Here is a 20,965-nt window from a genome sequence, read left to right as displayed (position 1 = left end):
TGAAATTCACATGACCATTTCCAGGTCAACTTGCCAGATTGGAATTCCATTGCTGTGACATCATAAAGAGTGTGCATTATTCTGGAATGTCAATTATTTAGTGAAACTCAATTGTTGAAAACCCTTGAGACGACAACAACAAACCAGCCATATGGCCTAATGTTAGTCATGGGAAGTACTTCGGCCCAGGGCAGAAATACCAACATGATGGAGAAAGGATCTTCAGAGGCCTGGTATGTGCATTGAGTGATAAGATGTCTGTCTAGCCATTTACACTGAGGATCATCATTTTGTAAATGTTTATCACAATTGTCTGCATAAGTAACTTTGCTTCCAGCTCCCCTACTGATGGAGACAAGCACAAACAAAATGGACCACAGGTATTGTGTAAAGACCGCTTGTACATTACAGACCCTTCTACTGTATTTTTCTTGGTCTTATTGTCTGGTTGTAAAAGATGTCGTACTGTTATTCCTTCTATCCCGTCCCTTGTGTTGTGTAGCCGACTGCTGGCAGCGGGTGCACCAAGAGTGGCTCCCCAGAGGAGGGCGAGAAGAGGAACCAGGGACGTGTGGAGGACCAGATCAACGAGGAGCACCTTCAACGGATTGAGGCCATGTTCCATGAAGCAGACACCGACGGGGGGGGAGGTACATAGATTTCGTGCCTCTCATCTCCCGTTGATCCAGTTCTGATAGAAGTCAAGCTAGTGGATTTCTCTATCTATATGCGGTAGAAATTAACCTGGAGACAAGGTTACCGTTCTGATGTCTCACTCCTCATGAAAGCCTCCTGACTATAGCAGTGCCATCGCTGTACTCGTTTTCAACACCGTCTGAAGATGCGTTGTGGCATGATCAGAAATACAACCATGGTTCAACACTATTATCCTTTCTCCTCTCTCTTTCTCTCCCTCGCTGAAAGGATTGGATATGGAAGAGTTTCGTGAGGCAATCAAGAAGATCATGGGTGACATTGATGATGAAGATGTGGACATTATCTTCATGAAGGTGGACACCAACTGTGACGGCGGTGTGGACTGGGTGGGTGTCTGGCCAAGCTGGTAGTTTTGAGGATCGTAAAAAAACAAAGGCCTTTTATATTTCTCTGTGTATGGGTTAATGGGTACATAGTGGGGCGTAATTGGGACTAGGGGGATAAAGAGTCAAATTACGTCCTCAGGCTTTTTACATGCTCCAGTGGGTGTGTCCCAAAGAGCGCCACTCGTCTCTCAGTGAGCCCCCTCTGACTCAAACCCCCTGCTGCCACCCCGAACCATTATTTATGATGATCCCTCTGTTACTAGACAGAGGGCCAGTCTGTGTGCTGAGACACGGGGTGACTGTGGTGGGAATCTCTTATCTAAATGCCTGAAGACTGAATACCCCCCCCCCCACACCCACACACACACTGATCCAGGCCAGACTCCTACTAGACAAGACTGGAATGCAACATCCACAGGGGGCAGACCACTCCAGAGGGAGAAAGGACTTATTTGAATAACACATTATCTCATTGTTTTAGTTTCAAATGGAGTTGTGTATGATTCTAAATTCCTCACCGATGGTTTTACAACATTTACTCCCTATATGAATACATCCACAGGCAGCTTGCTCATGAAACCCATGGATCATTAGACTTTTTGGCAAACCTCTATGCTCACAAGCAGTGAGCAATATTTTTAAAACTCCACCTTTCTCCATACTTGATGGCTGCATCCAATGAAGGCACAGAAATGCTTAGAAAAGGTGCTGGCTAGCAGAGTAGAACACTTTAAAAAGAAAAGCAGAGCTGCACATTCAATGTAGAGTTTGATCTGAAGCTATTGTGTTTTTGCTATCATTATAAATGTTTGTAGGCTTATGTAGTCAAATTGTATTTATGATCACATGTTATCCATTCATGACTTATGTCTATTTACATCTGTGAATCAACCAATGAAATCAACCCACAGCTAGCTTTGATTATGGACGTGTGTGTGTGTGTGTGTGTGTGTGTGCTTTCAAACTATATTAACTAGTGATCTGCAGTGTTGATCATTATACTCTGATGAAGACAGCTTGGCTGTCGGAACATTGGTTATAAAATGATTCCGTCTGAGCTCCTAGAGTGCAATTTTCTTTTTCATGCATTCAAAATGACACACTATTCCCTACTCTAGCACACGTGGGGAGTAGGGTACCATTTCTTATTCGTCATTGGACATACAGTAGCTCATGATGTGTGCCTGTCTGCCTGTAGGATGAGTATCTAAACTACATGCTGCTGGAGTACAGGGAGAAGGACTCCCTACAGAAGCAGAACCGTCCCCTCTACTTCCCCAAACCTCTAAAGATCGTCCCTGTGTAAGTGCTCTCTCACTTGGATCCTATTCATTACGGCACCACGTAGCAAAACGTTTTGCAATGGAAAACAAAAACAAGCGTTTTATTGGAAAAGTCCAAGCAGTCCCTCTCTGTTTCAGTCCGTTAATTCGACCCTGGGTTAGGTGTGTTGTCATGGTACGGTGCCATGCCTGGGAGACCGGAGAAGGATGGGATGCTACTGCTGTATGTGAGACACGTGGTTGCTCTCCGATAGACATGGATGGTTCCCATTATCGTTGGCTAGGACAACTACTCCCCAGTTGTATGTGTGTGGAGAGGGTGAAAGAGATTATTTGCATATAACAGCGCCTTTTGTAGTTTCAAATGTGAATTATTCAAAGGGTCCAAGGATTTTGGCCATGAATCTCCCAAGTACTTTCTAACCCCCACTCTTTACACCCACGCCCTTTGCATTCTTCTGTTCTCTCAAGTGTATGCTTTCTTTCCTATTCTCTGTCTACGGGGTTGTGTGTGTCTAGTGTGGCCATGCATGCATCCCCCCTGTCTGTGTCAGTGACTCATGTCCGTAGATGACACAGCGCTGCTACTCTCCTTACTCACGGTGTGTCTATCTGAGATCACAGGCATCCAGTCCCCCTGGGGTCTATTTTCTGACTGTAGGAGACATGGAGAAAGGCAGTCTATAAATATCACCAGAGAATGGCTAAGATAATGTCATTTAATGGTATCGTTGGAGAACAGGTCTTTAGAAATATTGCAGCTTGCCACTTTTTTTCTCGTGTATATTTGACAAACAAAATACTCTGAATCCTAAATGTCCAATAATCCAGACACAGGTTTTGTTCTTTTGACTGATGTCTTGGTGGTTTGTGAGGTCTGTGTGGTTTCTTTCTGGTTCTCTGCAGTGCCCACTGTGAGCCCATCGTTCGGCTGCAGTTCTACCCCTTCCAGACCCCCCAGGCAGAGAAGAACGGGGGGCAGGGCAGGGCCGTGCCCAAAACCCGCGCCCAGCTGGGACGCTACCTGTCTGTCAGCAGAGACGGCATCCTCAACTACTGGAGCGAGAGGTTCAAACTGACACGCACTGTCAACGTGAGTGTGTCTGTGTGTGCACGCCACTGTGTGTGTACAAGTGCATCTTTGTGTGTGTGCGCACTTAAAACACCAGAGTACTTCCCTTCAGAGGTTAGACTGAGGAGAGAGGTATTCAGTGCATTGCATGGTAGGATGAAATTGAGTTGAAATTGAGTTGATGCTGCTCTTCCATAGAGAAGGATGGATGTCCTGTCACCACCATGTCTATTTTAAAATTGGCCACAATGACTCATCCATGGATATAAAGTAGACACCTGCCATGGAAATAAATCAGACCGGCATAGTTCAGCTCTACGGGGACAGGTGGTGCCACACATCACCCGTCTGATTGGGCGGGCCACTGAGGACACCGTAGGCGGATTGCCTCGTCTCTCCATGGGCTCTGTTAAAACCACTGCTTCTGTAAAGGCTGACCAAGATTACCAACATCTCAGTATATCTAAACCTTCTGAATCTTGCATGGGATGCTATCTCTGTAATGTGATCCAGAAGACCAATGCACCAAGCAGGTGTCTTACTTAAACCTTATTACATGGGATTAGTGGTCTATACACAAAATATTAAGAACAGCTGCTCTTTCCATGATAGACTGACCAGGTGAAAGCTATGATCCCTTATTGATGTCACCTGTTAAATCCACTTCAGTCAGTGTAGAGGAAGGGGAGTAGATGGGTTAAAGAAGGATTTTTATGCCTTGAGACAATTGAGACATGGATTGTGTATGTGTGCCATTCAGAGAGTGAATGGGCAAGACTTCTATTTAAGTGCCTTTGAACAGGGTATGGTAGTAGGTGCCAGGTTTGTGTCAACAGCTGCAACGCTACTGCTTTTTTCACGCTCCACAGTTTCCTGTGTGTATCAAGAATTGGTCCACCACCCAAAAGACATCTAGCCAACTTGACACAACTGTGGGAGTCAACATGGGCCATCATCCCTGTGGAATGCTTTCGACACCTTAGAGTCCATGCCCCAGCGAATTGAGGCTGTTCTGAGGTCAAAATAGGGAGGGGGGGGTGCAACTCAATATTAGGAAAGTGTTCCTAATGTTTTGTATACTCCGTGTATATCACATAATGCTTTAAGTTGAAACCTCAACATTATCGCTTTTTTATATACAGTGGGGAGAACAAGTATTTGATACACTGCCGATTTTGCAGGTTTTCCTACTTACAAAGCATGTAGAGGTCTGTAATTTTTATCATAGGTACACTTCAACTGTGAGAGACGGAATCTAAAACAAAAATCCAGAAAATCACATTGTATGATTTTTTTAAAGTAATTCATTTGCATTTTATTGCATGACATAAGTATTTGATCACCTACCAACCAGTAAGAATTCCGGCTCTCACAGACCTGTTAGTTTTTCTTTAAGAAGCCCTCCTGTTCTCCACTCATTACCTGTATTAACTGCACCTGTTTGAACTCGTTACCTGTATAAAAGACACCTGTCCACACACTCAATCAAACAGACTCCAACCTCTCCACAATGGCCAAGACCAGAGAGCTGTGTAAGGACATCAGGGATAAAATTGTAGACCTGCACAAGGCTGGGATGGGCTACAGGACAATAGGCAAGCAGCTTGGTGAGAAGGCAACAACTGTTGGCGCAATTATTAGAAAATGGAAGAAGTTCAAGATGACTGTCAATCACCCTCGGTCTGGGGCTCCATGCAAGATCTCACCTCGTGGGGCATCAATGATCATGAGAAAGGTGAGGGATAAGCCCAGAACTACACAGCAGGACCTGGTCAATGACCTGAAAAGAGCTGGGACCACAGTCTCAAAGAAAACCATTAGTAACACACTACGCCGTCATGGATTAAAATCCTGCAGCGCACGCAAGGTCCCCCTGCTCAAGCCAGCGCATGTCCAGGCCCGTCTGAAGTTTGCCAATGACCATCTGGATGATCCAGAGGAGGAATGGGAGAAGGTCATGTGGTCTGATGAGACAAAAATAGAGCTTTTTGGTCTAAACTCCACTCGCCGTGTTGAGGAAGACGAAGAATGAGTACAACCCCAAGAACACCATCCCAACCGTGAAGCATGGGGGTGGCAGCATCATGTTGTGTGGGTGCTTTGCTTCAGGAGGGACTGGTGCACTTCACAAAATAGATGGCATCATGAGGGAAAAATTATGTGGATATATTGAAACAACATCTCAAGACATCAGTTAAAGCTTGGTCGCAAATGGGTCTTCCAAATGGACAATGACCCCAAGCATACTTCCATGGTTGTGGCAAAATGGCTTCAGGACAACAAAGTCAAGGTATTGGAGTGGCCATCACAAAGTCCTGACCTCAATCCTATAGAAAATTTGTGGGCAGAACTGAAAAAGCGTGTGCGAGCAAGGAGGCCTACAAACCTGACTCAGTTACACCAGCTCTGTCAGGAGGAATGGGCCAAAATTCACCCAACTTATTGTGGGATGCTTGTGGAAGGCTACCTGAAATGTTTGACCCAAGTTAAACAATTTAAAGGCTATGCTACCAAATACTAATTGTGTGTATGCAGACTTCTGACCTACTGGGAATGTGATGAAAGAAATAAAAGCTGAAATCATTCTCTCTACTATTATTCTGACATTTCACATTCTTAAAATAAAGTGGTGATCCTAACTGACCTAAGACAGTGAATTTTAACTAGGATTACATGTCAGGATTTGTGAAAAAACGGAGTTTAAATGTATTTGGCTAAGGTGTATGTAAACTTCCGACTTCAACTAAATATATATGTGTGTATGTACACTACCGTTCAAAAGTTTGGGGTCACTTAGAAATGTCCTTATTTTTTAAAGAAAATCACTTTTTGTTATATATATTACTTTTTCTCCATATAAAATAACATTAAATTGATCAGAAATACAGACATAGACATTGTTAATGTTGTAAATGACTATTGTAGCTGGAAACTGCCCATTATCAGCAACCATCACTCCTGTGTTCCAATGGCATGTTGTGTTAGCTAAGTTTATTATTTTAAAAGGCTAATTAAACATTAGAAAACCCTTTTGCAATTATGTTAGCACAGCTGAAAATGGTTGTGCTGATTTAAAGAAGCAATAGAACTGGCCTTTAAACTAGTTGAGTGTCTGGAACATCTGCATTTTTTAAAAGTTTGATTACAGGCTAAAAACTCTGAAACTCTTCAGTCTATTCTTGTTCTGAGAAATGAAGACTATTCCATGCGAGAAACTGCCAAGAAACTGAAGATCTCGTACAACGCTGTGTACTCCCTTCACAGAACAGCGCAAACTGGCACTAACCAGAATAGAAAGAGTGGGAGGCCCCGGTGCACAACTGAGCAAGAGGACAAGTACATTAGTGTCTAGTATGAGAAACAGATGCCTCACAAGTCCTTAACTGGCAGCTTCATTAAATAGTTCCCGCAAAACACCAGTCTCAACGTCAACCGTGAGGAGACTCCTGGATGCTGGCCTTCTAGGCAGAGTTGCAAAGAAAAAGGCATATCTCAGACTGGCTCATTTTCACAAAAGTACTAAATGTTTAGGAATACAATTTGTTTCCCAAAGTGACTGTGTTCTTTCTCCATCATAGCAACTCATTCTTTCAGCTGAGGAAGGGAATCCTCTGCTTTGACTACTCTCCCGAGTTTAACATTCTGGGTAAGAGATTGATGAATCCTCTTTCACTAAAGTGAGGCAATTAGAAATGTGGGTTATGTTTGTGCAAAAATATCAGCAGTCTTTTTTCACCACCTACATTTGTTTCTCACTTTTACTGTCAAATCTTTACTATGTGTAGATAAATGAATTACAAAGTTAAAAGAAGGGTTGTGTTTCCAATGTGAATCCCTAAAATAAATTAAGATGGGCAAAATAACAGACACTGGACAGAGGACGAATCTAAGTTTGAGGTGTTTGGATCATAAAGAAGAACATTCGTGAGACACTGAAAAGATGCTGGAGGAGTGCTTGACGCCATCTGTCAAGCATGGTGGAGGCAATGTGATGGTCTGGGGGTGCTTTGGTGGTGGTAAAGTGGGAGATTTGTACAGGGTAATGGGGATCTTGAAGAAGGAAGGCTATCACTCCATTTTGCATCGACATACCCTGTGGACGGCGCTTAATTGGAGCCAATTTCCTCCATAAGGACAATGACCCAAAGCATAGCTCCAAACTATGCACGAATTGTTTAAGGAAGAAGCAGTTAGCTGGTATTCTGTCAATAATGGAGTGCCCAGCACAGTCACAGGATCTCAACCCTATTGAGCTGTTGTGGGAGCAGCTTGACCGTATGGTACGTAAGAAGTGCCCATCAAGCCAATCCAACTTGTGGGAGGTGCTTCATGAAGCATGGGGTGAAATCTCTTCAGATTACCTCAACAAATTGACAACTAGAATGCCAAAGGTCTGCAAGGCTGTAATTGCTGCAAATGGAGGATTCTTTGACAAAAGCGAAGTTTGAAGGACACATATTTCAATAAAAAATCCTTATTTATAATCTTGTCAACGTCTTGACTATATTTCCTATTCATTTTGCAACTCATTTCATGTATGTTTTCATGGAAAACAAGGACATATCTAAGTGATCCCAAACTTTTGAACGGTAGTGTATGTGTGGTTCTAGTGGTCTACTGACTTGACCTTCCTCCTCTGTCTGTCCTCTATCAGTTGGACCAGCTGAAACGAGCCCCCCCCTCCACCTCCATCCAACAGATCTGGGTAACCGACATGATCTGCTTGAGCAACCTTAACCTCCTGGCCATCGCCTCCACCGGACGAGACGTTGGTGTGTATGCATGTGTGGAGCCTGCAGCAAGTGCATGTGAGGGTGTGTGTGTCTAAGAATTGTAATTAACCCTGAACCAAATCAGACCAGATTCGGTAGTAGCAATTTAACATCCCTTGCTTTCAGTTTGTATAGCTTTAGACATTATTTAATGTGTTTCTCTGTGTAATATGCCTGTCTGTGTGTTAGAGTTTTATGACATCAGCGCCAGCAAGTGTGACATTGTATTCTCTCTGACTGGACTGGAGGGCTACGTGGTTGTCATGGATTACTGGTAGGGCATTGGCAAGTGCATTGGCTTTCCGGGCACTAGCTAGTCTAGTAACTTATATTACTGATAGGGCAATGGCTATGTTTTTAGATTACTGTTAGGCAGTGGTGGAAAAAGTACCTGATTTGTCATACTTGAGTAAAAGTAAAGATGCCTTAATAAAAAATTACTCAAGTGAAAGTCACCCAGTAAAATACTACTTGAGTAAAAGTCCTAAAAGTATTTGGTTTTAAATATACTTAAGTATCAAGTGAATAATTGCTAAAATATACTTAAGTATCAAAAGTAAAAGTGTAAATAATTTCAGATTCCTTATATTAAGCAAATCAGATGGCACGATGTTCTTGTTTTTAAATTTACTGATAGCCAGGGGCACACACTCAGACATAATTTAAAATGAAGCATTTGTGTTTAGGGAGTCTGCCAGATAAAAGATGGTAGGGATGACCATGGATGTTCTCTTGATGTGTATGATTTGGACCATTTTCCTGTCCTGCTAAGCATTCGAAATGTAACGAGTACTGTTGGGTGTCAAGGAAAATGTATGGAGTAAAAAGTACAGATACCCCAAAAAAACGACTTAAGTAGTACTTGTAAGTATTTTTACATAAGTACTTTACACCACTGCTGATAGGACATTGTCTAGGACTTTCAATTACTGGTATGACACTGGCTACAGGGCATCACACATTTAGATAAAACATCAGGTCAGTCGAAGGGATGATCTGTTAACGATGCATTTTTGTTGTGTAAGGCTAATTTCCCACACTGTCTGGCTGTCTATATGTCTGTCCAGGTCAGATGGAACCAAAGCAGTGTTTTCGATAGGGGACATTGAGGGTTATGTGTCTGTCTTCATCTCCAGTGATGTGCTCCAGTATGGACTGTTCAACAGCGGGGCCTTTAAGTCTGGTACTAACCCTCCCTGTCCTGTTCCAACACTCCCTTCACTGTACATAATTAAACCCTTTCTCTTCACCTTATGATGGTTCTCAGCTAGTTGGGTGGATGGTTACCCTCCCTCTCTCTGTCTCAGGGGGGAATTGCCGCATCCCTGTTCCAGCTCTGTTGAAGAACACCTCCAAGTATTTCCTGTGTTTCAAAGTGGTACGTTGCTCTACAAAGGCAATTATTCTGGTCAGTCTAAGAGCAGAAATCTGTGCATGGGTTTTGTTATAGCCCAGCAGTAACACTTGATTCAAATATTTAACTAATTAAGGTCTTCACTTACAATTATGCTGAATTAGGGTCTGTTACTGTAGGCTTTTGAATGAATGTCTACCCAACAGTAGATCTTTAGGACTGGAATGAAGATTTGGGTGGACGGTAACCCTCTCTCCTGCTCCAGAGTTTTGCAGAGATGTAAAGGATTTGATGCAAATAACGTTAATGATAAGGTCTCTATTTTTATAATAGTCAACACAGTTTTACATCTGTTGGAGAGGAAGGAAAAAGAAAGGGATGACAGCATTGTGAGAGATGGAGAAGGGGATGGGGTTATGGAGAGAGTGTCTACCTCTGTGATGGATCAGTCTGTCACAATGGGACTGTCCCATTACCCATCTGTGACCCTATCACTGACTAATACATACTAATCAGGTCGAAGATGATAGCCTGCTTGTCAGGAGGGAGCCTGGGGCCGGAAGATGGACTGATCGACTTCAGTAGACCACATACTTCCATTAGACCACATGTGCCTTCATTTCCCTCTCAGCAGCCTTTATTACACTACTCTATTGCCTATTTATTACATTGGTCTCTTATTTTATCAGTATCCTACCTTTTTCACACCATTACTGTATCTCTTATTTTCATGCTTCTGTGCCACACACCCCCCCCCCCCCAGGCCCTGCACAATAACTGGTGCCATCAGATCCGCTTTCTACCGGAGTTAAACGCTGTCGCCACCTGCTGTGCATCTGACCAAACTTCCATGGTTCTCACCACTGTGCCCCACTCTCAGAAGGCTAAAATCCAGTACGTTCCCCCTGCCCTGCACACAGTGCATGCTCCTTCATAGTGGTCCAGGAACTCTCTCTTCTACCTTATTCCACTCACACATATCTGTATCTCTGTCGACTGTACAGAGGAACAGGGCCCATATTCACAAAGCGTTTTTGAGTGCTGATCTAGGATCAGCTGCCCTTTAAAAGTCCTAATTTTAAGACACTGAATAAGAGCCCTGATTGTTACAGTAGCATTTTGCTCATTTTCACAAAAGTACTAAATGTTTAGGAATACAATTTGTTTCCAAAAGTGACTGTTCTTTCTCCATCATAGCAACTCATTCTTTCAGCTGAGAAAGGGAATCCTCTGCTTTGACTACTCTCCCGAGTTTAACATTCTGGGTAAGAGATTGATTAGGATGAATCCTCCTTCACTAAAGTCTAATAATAAGGCAATTAGTAATTTGGGTTATGTTTGTGCAAAAATATCAGCAGTCTTTTTTTCACCACCTACATTTTTGTTTCTTACATTTTTTTTTTTACTGTCAAGGGTTGTGTTTTCAATGTGAATCCCTGTCATAGTGACTGGAGGCTTTGACCGCATTGTGAGGATATGGAACCCGTACGTGAACAACTGTGCCACCTCTCAGATGAAGGGCCACTCCACAGCCATCACACACATCGTGGTCAACAGCAGCGACAACAAGATCATCAGCATCTCCAAGGACAAGGTCTGTCTGGGGACAAACCTGATCTACGGTCTCTGGTTACTCGGTGATCAGGATTACTTGAAGTCATGTTATGAGAAATGTGATGAGCAAGAATTGCCATGAATGTAAGAGAAGCACTGCTTGATTTCACGCACATGATCACACTGTTTTCTTTCCTATTCTCTGTCTGTGTCTCTATTGGTCTCAGAATGTGCGTGTGTGGGACCTGCAGGACTGTGCCTGTCTCCAGAACATCCACTCCAGGAATGTGACCATGAGTCGCTTCCCTATCTCCAGTGTCCACTACAACAGAGACACCAACACCCTGGTGCTGGCCACCTTCCTGGTAGGCTCCCCACCTTGTTCATTCACATACTGTAGGACACATAAAAGGGTAATCAAGGCCCTAGGAAGATTAGCGGTGGATTAGTGGTCCGCTAATGGGCATCGAGGAAGCCATGCAAATGCGATTTATTGTCTCACACAAATATGTTACAGCTACTCTAGCATCAACAGCGATGCTTTTTTTTTTGCCTATTATAACGACAATCTTTGTGCAGATAGGGGTTCTACATGGAGTGGTGGATGATGTGGATACTGTTCACAAGCTACAGACATCCCATGAGCAGCCCCTGTGTACAGCTCTCTATAACACCAACTTCAAACAGGTGAGTTGTTGGGTATACTCTAAAACACCAGGATGCTGGATGAATGAACAAATAACTCATTCATTAAGAGATGAATGAAAGAATAACGTTCTGTCCCATTTGAACCCCAATGTGCCTGCCTTCTCTCTGTTCCAGGTAGTGAGTGGCTGTCATAACGGCGTGGTGAGTGTGTGGGAAATCCTGACTGGGGAGAAGATCATGCAATTCCAGACATCCCCGGAGAAGGCGGTGGAGGTGACGGCCATGACGTTTGACGGGCCCAAGCGCCGCCTCATCACGGGCTCCAAGGATGGTAGCCTGCGCCTGTGGAACTTCAACAACGGAGCGCTACTAGCTACACTCCCCATACTGAATGATAACGAGGTAGAAGTTACGCCTAACTACAGATCAGGGATCAGTAGCTAGCCTACCTTCCTTCAGCCGTATCCAATAGGGGGATAAGAAAATCTGACCCTGCTCTTTTTCCAGGTGACGGGGGTCATTTACATCAACCAAAGGATATATGTGTCCGGCTGGAGCAAAAGGGTCATGTGGTACTTGTGAGTACACCTCCCATCGATACCATGTGTCAGTAAAGTCTGCAGGGTTAAATGTATACTGAGTAATGTGACGACATCATACACTTCGGAACAACTTCATGCTGGATGATGTTGTATTGCTGAGTGTACCTTTTTAAGTCTCCTCTGATGGACTGTGGTTGTTGCTGTGGTTGCCAGGGATGTGAAGGAGGATATGGAGATGGAGTACAGTATCTGGAACCAGTACCATGCCGAGGATATCTACTCCATGCATGCCCACGGCAACAAGATGCTTGTGACCGCCTCCTACAGTGGTGACATCATCGTATGGAACATTGACTCGGGGCGGGCCTTCTGCCGCTTCAACGCCTGCGAAAGTTCGCGACCACTGCTGCCCAATCGGGTGAGGGGATAGTGATCATACTTCCTTTTTGACCAATCCCCTAGAACAAGGGGTTTCAAACTGGGGTCCATGGCCCCTAGGGTACGCAGAGGTACTGCAGTGGGTCAGCGTAATTTAAAAAAATATTATTTGTATTATTTGGACAAAGTATTATTTTATGAATATTTCTAGCTACAACAGAATGCCATTTTTATGTCTGCGTCCAGTTTGAAGGAAGTTATATGTAGTTTCACGAGCCAATGCTAACAATGCTAAAATCGGCATCACACCACAATCTCAAATTATCCGTTTAATATGGAGGAAATTGGTCACTAATTCTTAGGCGGCCAGTTTAAATGGTAATTTTCAGTGTTAACTTAAACGACCAAACCGGATAGAAAGCATCCAGAAAAGATATTGAACTATATATTGTTTTTTATAATACCATTTTTGAGAACTAACAATGCATAGAATTGTAGGAAATTGACTTTAAAACTGCAAAATTGTCTCTCAGCTCTATGCCAAACTGTGTAGAATTGCTAGATGTGAGCTAAATATTTTCTCAGCTGCCAAGATACCTTTCTAGCTAATAGGTTATGTTAAAGTTTACACTTCCTCTTCCAATTAAGTGTGTGGAGGTCAAAATAATGAAACTGTTGTACCAAGTCTACTCATTTTAAAATGTTGAGTACTTCTACTTGCCATTATCATTCACCTGATAATCAATCAATCAAATGTATTTATAAAGCCCTTTTTACATCAGCCGAAGTAACAAAGTGCTGTACAGAAACCCAGCCTAAAACCCCAAACAGCAAGCAATGCAGATGTAGAAGCATGGTGGCTAGGAAAAACTCCCTAGAAAGGCAGGAACCTAGGAAGAAACCTAGAGAGGAACCAGGCTCTGAGGGGTGGCCAGTCCTCTTCTGGCTGCGCCGGGTTGAGATTTATAACAGTACATGGCCAAGATGTTCAAACATTCATAGATGACCAGCTGGGTCAAATCATAATCATCATCAACACAGTGGTTGTAGAGGGTGCAACAGGTCAGCACAGGAGTAAATGTCAGTTGGCTTCTTATAGCCGAGCATTTAGTGTGAGAGACAGCAGGTGCGGTAGAGAGAGAGAGAGTCGAAAACAGCAGGTCAGGGACAAGGTAGCACATCCGGTGAACAGGTCAGGGTTCCATAGCCGCAGGCTACAAGACGCAAGTTTATTTATTTTTTGCTAACATATGATGGGGGTCCCTGGGATGCTAGTTTGCCTGGGCAGGGGGTCCCTGGGCAAGTAAAGTTTGAAAACCACTATGCTAGAAGGCTAAATTATCATGTTTTTGTTGCCCAATCCTGCCTTCCAGGTGATTGACAGGTCAGCTTTTGACAGATTTGAGGCGTCAGAGTCTAAGGGCTCGTTTGATGAGAGCGAATGGACAGATTCATCAGAGGACAGAGGGGAGCCCACAGTCTCCCCGTCCAGCCAGGGGGTCTCAGTGGGGCCCGGTGCACCCCAACCTCATCCCCGCTCTCCTCAAGAGGACAAGGACGGCTCTTGCAGCAGCACCCCTGAGATGATCCAGGTGAGACATTCTGACCCATAACTGCTGACCAGGGTTAAGGTCCATTCATAAAGTGAATTGAAAAAATAAATCGCTGTGTGTTTTCAATGAGGATGTATTATTTGCCTGAATTGAAAACTGAATTGACCCCAAACCTGCTTCTAAACCTCCCATTGGCTTCTCTCTTAGTTGATATTTGACCTTGTTTGACCCCTCCAGGAGGAGGAGTCAGGCGCTGAGAAAGAAAATGAGAAAACTCATCAGAAGAAGTCGCCAAAGCAGCGGTGCAAGAGCGGCAAACCTCAGCCGATCAGTGCAAAAGAGTTAGAGAAACCCAGACTGGCTGTGGAGAAGGTATGGGCTAATGGACCAGTCAGTGAGAATCTGTGGATGCAGTATTGTACACCCTCAGACACTGAGCAATATTCCCACGACAGCAGATCAGGTCACAATGATGTAACAAGTACCAACAAAGTTGTTGAACACACACAAATCCCCTCCTTCACTCCTTCAGGCTCTTTTCCTGGGAACCAGGGAGCGGAGCCCTAACACAGCCATCCTGCTGACCAGTGCAGCTGACGGCTACGTGTACGCCTGGTCCATCCACCACCTTGGGGGGCTGCTGGGCAAGTTCCGGGCGGTCCACTCCGAGGGCACGGCCATCAGCACCATGTCCACTGATCTGCAAGACCAGATGCTGCTAACTGGGGACAGCACCGGCTACATCATGGTTGGTCGGAAGAATCATAGAGGATTAGTAGTGCAGACGTTCCCATATCAGAATGTTACGATATATGAGAATATGGTTGTTTAGCTGCTAGCAAACGCTTATCCGAAGCAACTTACAGTTAACACTTTGTATCCTCCTCTCCAGCTGTGGGACATAGAGAGGTACTGCTTCTGTATGCAAGGGGAGCGGGAGGGGATGGCCCCTCTGGAAAAGGCCATTCATCTGCCCAGCCTCATCCCCAGGTACTGTAAGGTGACTGGGCCTCGCAGGATGAAGGTGGAGAAGAGAACCGAGGTGCAGCATAGAGAGAGAACATACTAGAGTAACACGTTATAAACCTTTCTAGTATTCTAATTTGGTGGGTGAGAGTAGGAGGAGATGGATGGTTACAAAATCAGTTATGTTCTGTATGGCACACTGTAGTGAAATGTTTTGCAACAGAAGACTGATACCAGTGTTATGCAAGTTTCTGTAGCACATCCTCCATTTTAAAACGTTTTCTCTGCTTTGTGCCTACCGCACACAACCCTGTTCAGACAAATATTACATGTTGATTTCAGTGGCTTTCTGGGAAATAAGTATTGAAAATACATGGCAACAAATCCATTGTTGCTTTCTCACTGACTAATTAATAGAGTGTACAAAACATTAAGAACACCTTCCTAATATTGAGTTGCACCCTCTTTCGCCCTTAGAACAGCCTTAATTTGTCAGGGCATGGACTCTACAAGGTGTCAAAAGCGTTCCACAGGGATGCTGGCCCATGTTTACTCCAAGGCTTCCCACAGTTGTGTCAAGTTGGCTGGATGTCCTTTGGGTGATGGACCATTCTTGATACACATGGGAAACTGTTGAGCATGAAAAACCCAGCAACGTTGCAGTTCTTGACACAAACCACTGCGCATGGCCCCTCCTACAATAAAGGCACTTGAATATTTTGTCTTGCCCATTCACCCTCTGAATGGCACACATACACAATCCAATATTTCAATTGTCTCAAGGTTTAAAAATCCTTCTTTAACCGGTCTCCTCTCCTTCATCTACACTGTCATGGAAAGAGCATTTGTTCATATTTTATACACTCAGTGTACATGGATATTATTTTCACCACATTATCCATTTAATTCCAATCAAAGAGGATTGTAGAGTTTATAACCCTGTCTCATTTATTAATTCATTCTTCACGGTTTCCACTTGTCCAGGTGGTGGATGGCTGGAGCATCTCCCTTACCCCTCCGCCCCTCCTCAGCTCCTGGCGGGGTCACCTGAAGGGCATCGTTAGTCTGGAGTACGTGGAACGTTTCCGCCTCATTGTCACCGCCAGCCTGGACTGTAATGTGCGACTGTGGACAATCGCTGGCAGCTACATAGGTATGGTGCTCTCATGTGGGCCTGTTGCATTCTCTGTTTTACATTTTACCAGACGCTCTTATCCAGAGCGACTTCAGGAGTAAATAGGGTTAAGTGCCTTGCTCAAGGGGACATCAAAGGTTTTTCACTTAGTCGGCTCTGGGATTTGACTCTGCAATCTTTCGGTTAGTGGCCCAACGCTCTTAACCGCTAGTGTACCTGCTGCCCTGTGTGCTCTTGTTTCAAAAGCACCTAGATGGAAATTGTATCATTTCAAGTTTTATTCGACACATGCTCCGTAACAGTGAAATGCTTTTAGGACATTGGGGGGGTGGGGGCTCTATCAGTGGGGGTCTTGCTATTAGTCTTTTTAAAAATATTTTTTTATTGAATCACATCTGTACAGTGAAATATAATCACAATACATTGTTTGAGCTATCAGTCATAATAGAGGATAGATGCACATGGCTGGTTGGAGGCTAGGGTAGAGGTAATGTCACGCTAACTAGAAGTGTTTCCTTCAGGCACGTTTGGCCAGGCCCAGTGGCGTGTGGGAGACCCCCATGCCTTCCCCTGGGAACTGCCAGTGGACCTGAGGAGGGTTGGCTCCTGCCAGACCCTCAAAGTGCTCAACCAGGGAACACAACCCCACTGGAAGTGAGTCTCAAACCCCAAAGGGCAAAGTGCAACGTGGGAGTTTTTGGTCTCACTGTGACTCCTCTATTGTGAGTGCATTGCTGAGCCATTGGTTTTTGATGTAAACATGTCCTACTATACAGTAAGCCTACATGCTTTTCCTATTTCTTGTATTGTGTGTTGTGGCTCTAAGGTTTTACATTTCAAATGCTGCACACATTGCCCACCTGTGACGATAAAGATATACTGAACTGAGCCCAAAAAACTAAACAGCTGTGCCAAGCGTATCCTGGAGACACTGACCCAGCAGAAGCTCCGGCATACAGCCATGGCCAGCACTGCCTCTGACCTGCAGGAGCTGGTGCCAGCCGACCCACGCATCGCCCAGTACAGCAACGACCAGATCGAGGAGACCTGGCAGCACTGGCAAGAGAAGGGCAAACAGGTGAGTGGCAGGAGGATGACAACAGGGTACTGGATAGTGGGGATACATAGGTGCTCCATATATACGGCCAGCTATATCACATTGAATTGTTAGTTCCACAATCTTACTTTCAAATCAATCAAATTTGATTTGAACATTATATAGCACTCTAAGGTGTGGTTGGGTTTAGGTGTGAGAGAGCATTACTTACTGATCTATATGTTGTATTTCCCCTGTAGACGAGTTCCATCCTGGGGCTTGCCTACAAGCAGAAACTGAGGCACCACCTTCCCTCCTGTCCCCCAGACCTCCAGGTGTCCTTTAGCAGCCGAGAGCAGGTGGGAGCTTCCCATTTTTACCATGACCATTTCCTTGTTCCTCCGCATGAGACTATTAGGATTGGGGTAAATTCCACAAATTCAATTCTTATTCAATTACCTCCCAGCTGTCGCATAACGTTCTAAGAACCATATGTTTCTTAGAGCTTGGTGAGCGTGTGGTTATCCTATGGTTATTTTACATACAACCTTCCTACAGCATTCTGGGAATAGTGCAGGATACCCAGCTAGCACATAATGTTCTGAGAACCATATGTTTCTTAGGTGGGAATTTTGGTACTTCAAAACAAATAATTTTATTTGTTACGTCGAATACAACAGGTGTAGACTTTACTGTGAAATGCTTACTTATGAGCCCTTTCCCAACAATGTAGAGTTAAAAAATAGTAACACAATAAAATAACAACGAGACTATATTCAAGGAGTACCGGTACCGAGTCAATATGCGGGGATAAGAGGTAGAGGTAATACAGTAAATGCAATGTTATCAGCACATGGAAACCATGTATTTGATACCGTTCCGCTACAGCCATTACCTCGAGCCTGTCCTCCCCAATTAAGATGCCACCAACCTCTTGTGATATGTAGGTAGGGGTAGGCAATCAGGTTTGATAATAAACAGAGTAGCAGCAGCATATGTGAAAGAGTGTGCGTGCATGTGGCGTCAATATTTGTGCGTGGGTGGGTGTGTGTTGGAGTGTCAGTGTAGTATGTGTGGGTAGAGTCCAGTGAGTGTGCATAGAGCCGGTGCAAGAGAGTCAGTGCAAATAAAAAGCGGGTCAATGCAAATAGTCCGGGAAGCCATTTGATTAACTGTTGAGTAGCCTTATGGCTTGGGGGTAGAAGCTATTCAGGAGCCTTTTGGTCCCAGACTAGGTGCTCCAGTACCGCTTGCTTCAGCATAACGTTTCCTCGTGGTTCTATTTTAAAGTAATGTTCTCATTGTTCTGAGAACATTTAAGAAACAAAGTTTTTCTGTGGGAATTTCAGTACTTCAGCATAACGTTTTCTGCAGGTTTCCTCGTGGTTCTATTTAAAGTCATGTTGTCAGAACATTAAGCACTTTCCATAAAAAGAACATTCTAAGAAGGTGATTTAAAAACATGCATTCCATTCTCAGCATCAACAAAACACTCTATCCTCCATCTTAAGCGTGTTCAGGTGTGTTTGCTGCGCCCACTAATTTGCCGCGCCTACTAATTTGCCGCGCCTGATCTTAGAGTGCTTATTTCCTTTGAAATGGGGTCTGTTTTGAGTAGATTAAAATGAACAGCTTTGTATGACTTTTAAGAACACCATCCTGGTGGAACAGTGGACTAATTCCAGGTATATAGAAGAGATCATAGGTTTGAATCTCACTGACACGTGCCACAATAAAAAATGTGTTTGCATGATTAATGCATAAGTAAATTCATTTCTGTGTCATACCTGTGCTTGAAGTTCAAAACAGTTGAACCCAAACAACGTTAGCAGTGTCTTATTGAAACATTCAGTGAAAGTTAAGTTATTCAATAACCTTCAAATAACTTATAATTTCCGTTCTCAGAACGTTAAAACTTCCCAGGAAAACATTCTGGGAACCATAGTAAAATGTTCTGACTTCCCTGCAACCTACAAATGAATGTTCCCAGAACAGGCAAAACATGTTTTATTTCCATTCTCAGAACGTTTAAAAAAAACGTTCAGTTTCACTGGTTAGGAAACCTATGGCTTCGCTCCCTGAACCAATGGGAATCCAAAAATGTGCGTTCCCACAACTTTCAAGGAACCAAGTGTGCTAGCTGGGCTCTCCCTGTAAATTCCATTTAATTACTTAAAATTCCAGGTCAGTCTTTGAATTCAGAGAGAATGAATTTCCTCTCAATTCCAATGTTGGGTCAATTCCAATAATTAAATTCCCAATTCAATATCCCCGACAATTCCACAAATCCCAATTTGAATTAAATTCCCTCAGGCTGATCATGTCACTGTTCAGACTGCCTAGCTGGAAATATATAAAAACATGTTGAAATTATTTAACACCTGCAGTGATTTTTTTTATACTAAGGTCATTCATTTCAATTACTGGGAAATGTACACATATTCAATTCCAAAGATTAAATGATTTTCCCAATTCAGGGAGTCTAATGTAAATTCCATAACTTGAAGATTGTTAATTTGAATTTAATTCAATGTGAATTCTCCACTTCATTAGTGACTTCAACAATTTAATTTAAAATTAAACAGGAATTGACCCCAACCCTGGAGGATTTACCTCATAATGTCACATTATATACAGCAAGACTCAATGCTTGTCAACTGTGGCTCAGTTGGTAGAGCATGGTGTTTGCAACACCAGGGTTGTGGGTTCGATTCCCACGGGGGGCCAGTACAAAAAAAAAAATGCTTGTAATTAAAATGAAATGTATGAATTGTATGCAATCACTACTGTAAGTCGCTCTGGATAAGAGCGTCTGCTAAATGACTAAAATGTAAAATGTAAAAATGTAAAGCCTCACAGGAGACAAAAATACAAATTCTGTGTGTATTCAGCTCCTACTCTAACATTCTTCATTGTCCATTGCAGCTACGGGTGTACAAGTCGATGCCCTGCACATCCCTGCTGCCCATCATCCAGCCTCCGGTGCCTGAGCTACTGAAGGAGCAGCAGCAGAAGACCCAGGACGGGGCTGACATGCTGGGCAAGCAGAAGAGGAACAACAAGCGTGGCGCTCATGTACGCTTCAGCTCTGCCAAAGGGGCGCGCAGGAAGTCTATTGCTCCCAAACAGCAGACCAGGGGAGGCAGCAGCATCGCCTAGGGAACTGAGTAGCTGCAATTGTCCATTGGTTTTACCTGTTATTTCTCCCTGTTTCTGGATGAACTGTTTCAATACACAATTTGGGTAATTACTGTGATGTTATTCAATTGTGTTAATTGGCACCACAGTTTCACTGTCTACCACACACAGCGGTGACAACCTTCGAGTGGACTTAGGGCTCTGTTATCTCCAGTAGCATCCTCTTTATGACCTCATTAGCACAAAACACTGACCCCTGGTGATGCATGCTTCACACACACTGCATTGTTGGGGCCAATAAGTAAGCATTTCACTTTAACTCCACCTGTTGTTTACAAAGCATGTGACAAATAAAAGTTGATTTGCACATATACCCACACACACCTGATGAGAGGGAAGTTTGTCAATAAAAATACCCTTTGAGTGTGAAAGTATCTTTCAAACGTCTAATGTAATCGTCATCGTTCTCCTCAAATATGATTGGCTGCTGC

General features: G+C 43.7%; 1 protein-coding gene across 5 annotated transcripts; it reads left to right on the top strand.

Moving 5' to 3' along the window:
• Positions 1 to 95: 95 nt before the first annotated feature.
• On the top strand, positions 96 to 20,587 carry LOC106566798 (WD repeat-containing protein on Y chromosome). 5 transcript variants are annotated; one of them, XM_045693097.1, is made up of 24 exons: positions 96 to 380; positions 503 to 650; positions 925 to 1,043; positions 2,242 to 2,345; positions 3,233 to 3,419; positions 8,053 to 8,170; positions 9,478 to 9,548; positions 10,288 to 10,418; positions 10,722 to 10,789; positions 10,970 to 11,118; positions 11,306 to 11,443; positions 11,658 to 11,765; positions 11,901 to 12,128; positions 12,234 to 12,304; positions 12,482 to 12,686; positions 14,020 to 14,238; positions 14,437 to 14,571; positions 14,732 to 14,947; positions 15,092 to 15,241; positions 16,150 to 16,318; positions 16,822 to 16,954; positions 17,207 to 17,378; positions 17,597 to 17,695; positions 20,262 to 20,587. In XM_045693097.1, exons 1-24 carry the CDS (start codon positions 297 to 299, stop codon positions 20,493 to 20,495), a joined length of 3,456 nt encoding a protein of 1,151 aa, XP_045549053.1. In that variant the 5' UTR covers positions 96 to 296; the 3' UTR covers positions 20,496 to 20,587. The 5 variants fall into 5 exon arrangements, 4 of the variants coding, with proteins under 4 accessions (XP_045549053.1, XP_045549054.1, XP_045549056.1 ...); XR_006758542.1 differs by lacking the exons at positions 17,597 to 17,695; positions 20,262 to 20,587 and having other exon boundaries at positions 16,822 to 17,022; positions 17,207 to 17,345; XM_045693098.1 differs by lacking the exons at positions 17,597 to 17,695; positions 20,262 to 20,587 and having other exon boundaries at positions 17,127 to 17,369.
• Positions 20,588 to 20,965: the final 378 nt, after the last annotated feature.

The sequence above is a fragment of the Salmo salar genome, chromosome ssa13 (assembly GCF_905237065.1).
Source record: "Salmo salar chromosome ssa13, Ssal_v3.1, whole genome shotgun sequence".
Lineage (NCBI taxonomy): Eukaryota > Metazoa > Chordata > Actinopteri > Salmoniformes > Salmonidae > Salmo > Salmo salar.
This window is presented reverse-complemented; position numbering and strand designations above follow the sequence as displayed.

Excerpts from the sequence above, each read along its gene's own strand:
- LOC106566798 (XM_045693097.1), top strand. The coding sequence starts at position 297 with ATGTTTATCACAATTGTCTGCATAAGTAACTTTGCTTCCAGCTCCCCT. Across the intron at positions 11,444-11,657 it reads TGGTGCTGGCCACCTTCCTG|ATAGGGGTTCTACATGGAGT; the intron begins GTAGGCTCCCCA and ends ATCTTTGTGCAG. Across the intron at positions 11,766-11,900 it reads ATAACACCAACTTCAAACAG|GTAGTGAGTGGCTGTCATAA; the intron begins GTGAGTTGTTGG and ends TCTCTGTTCCAG.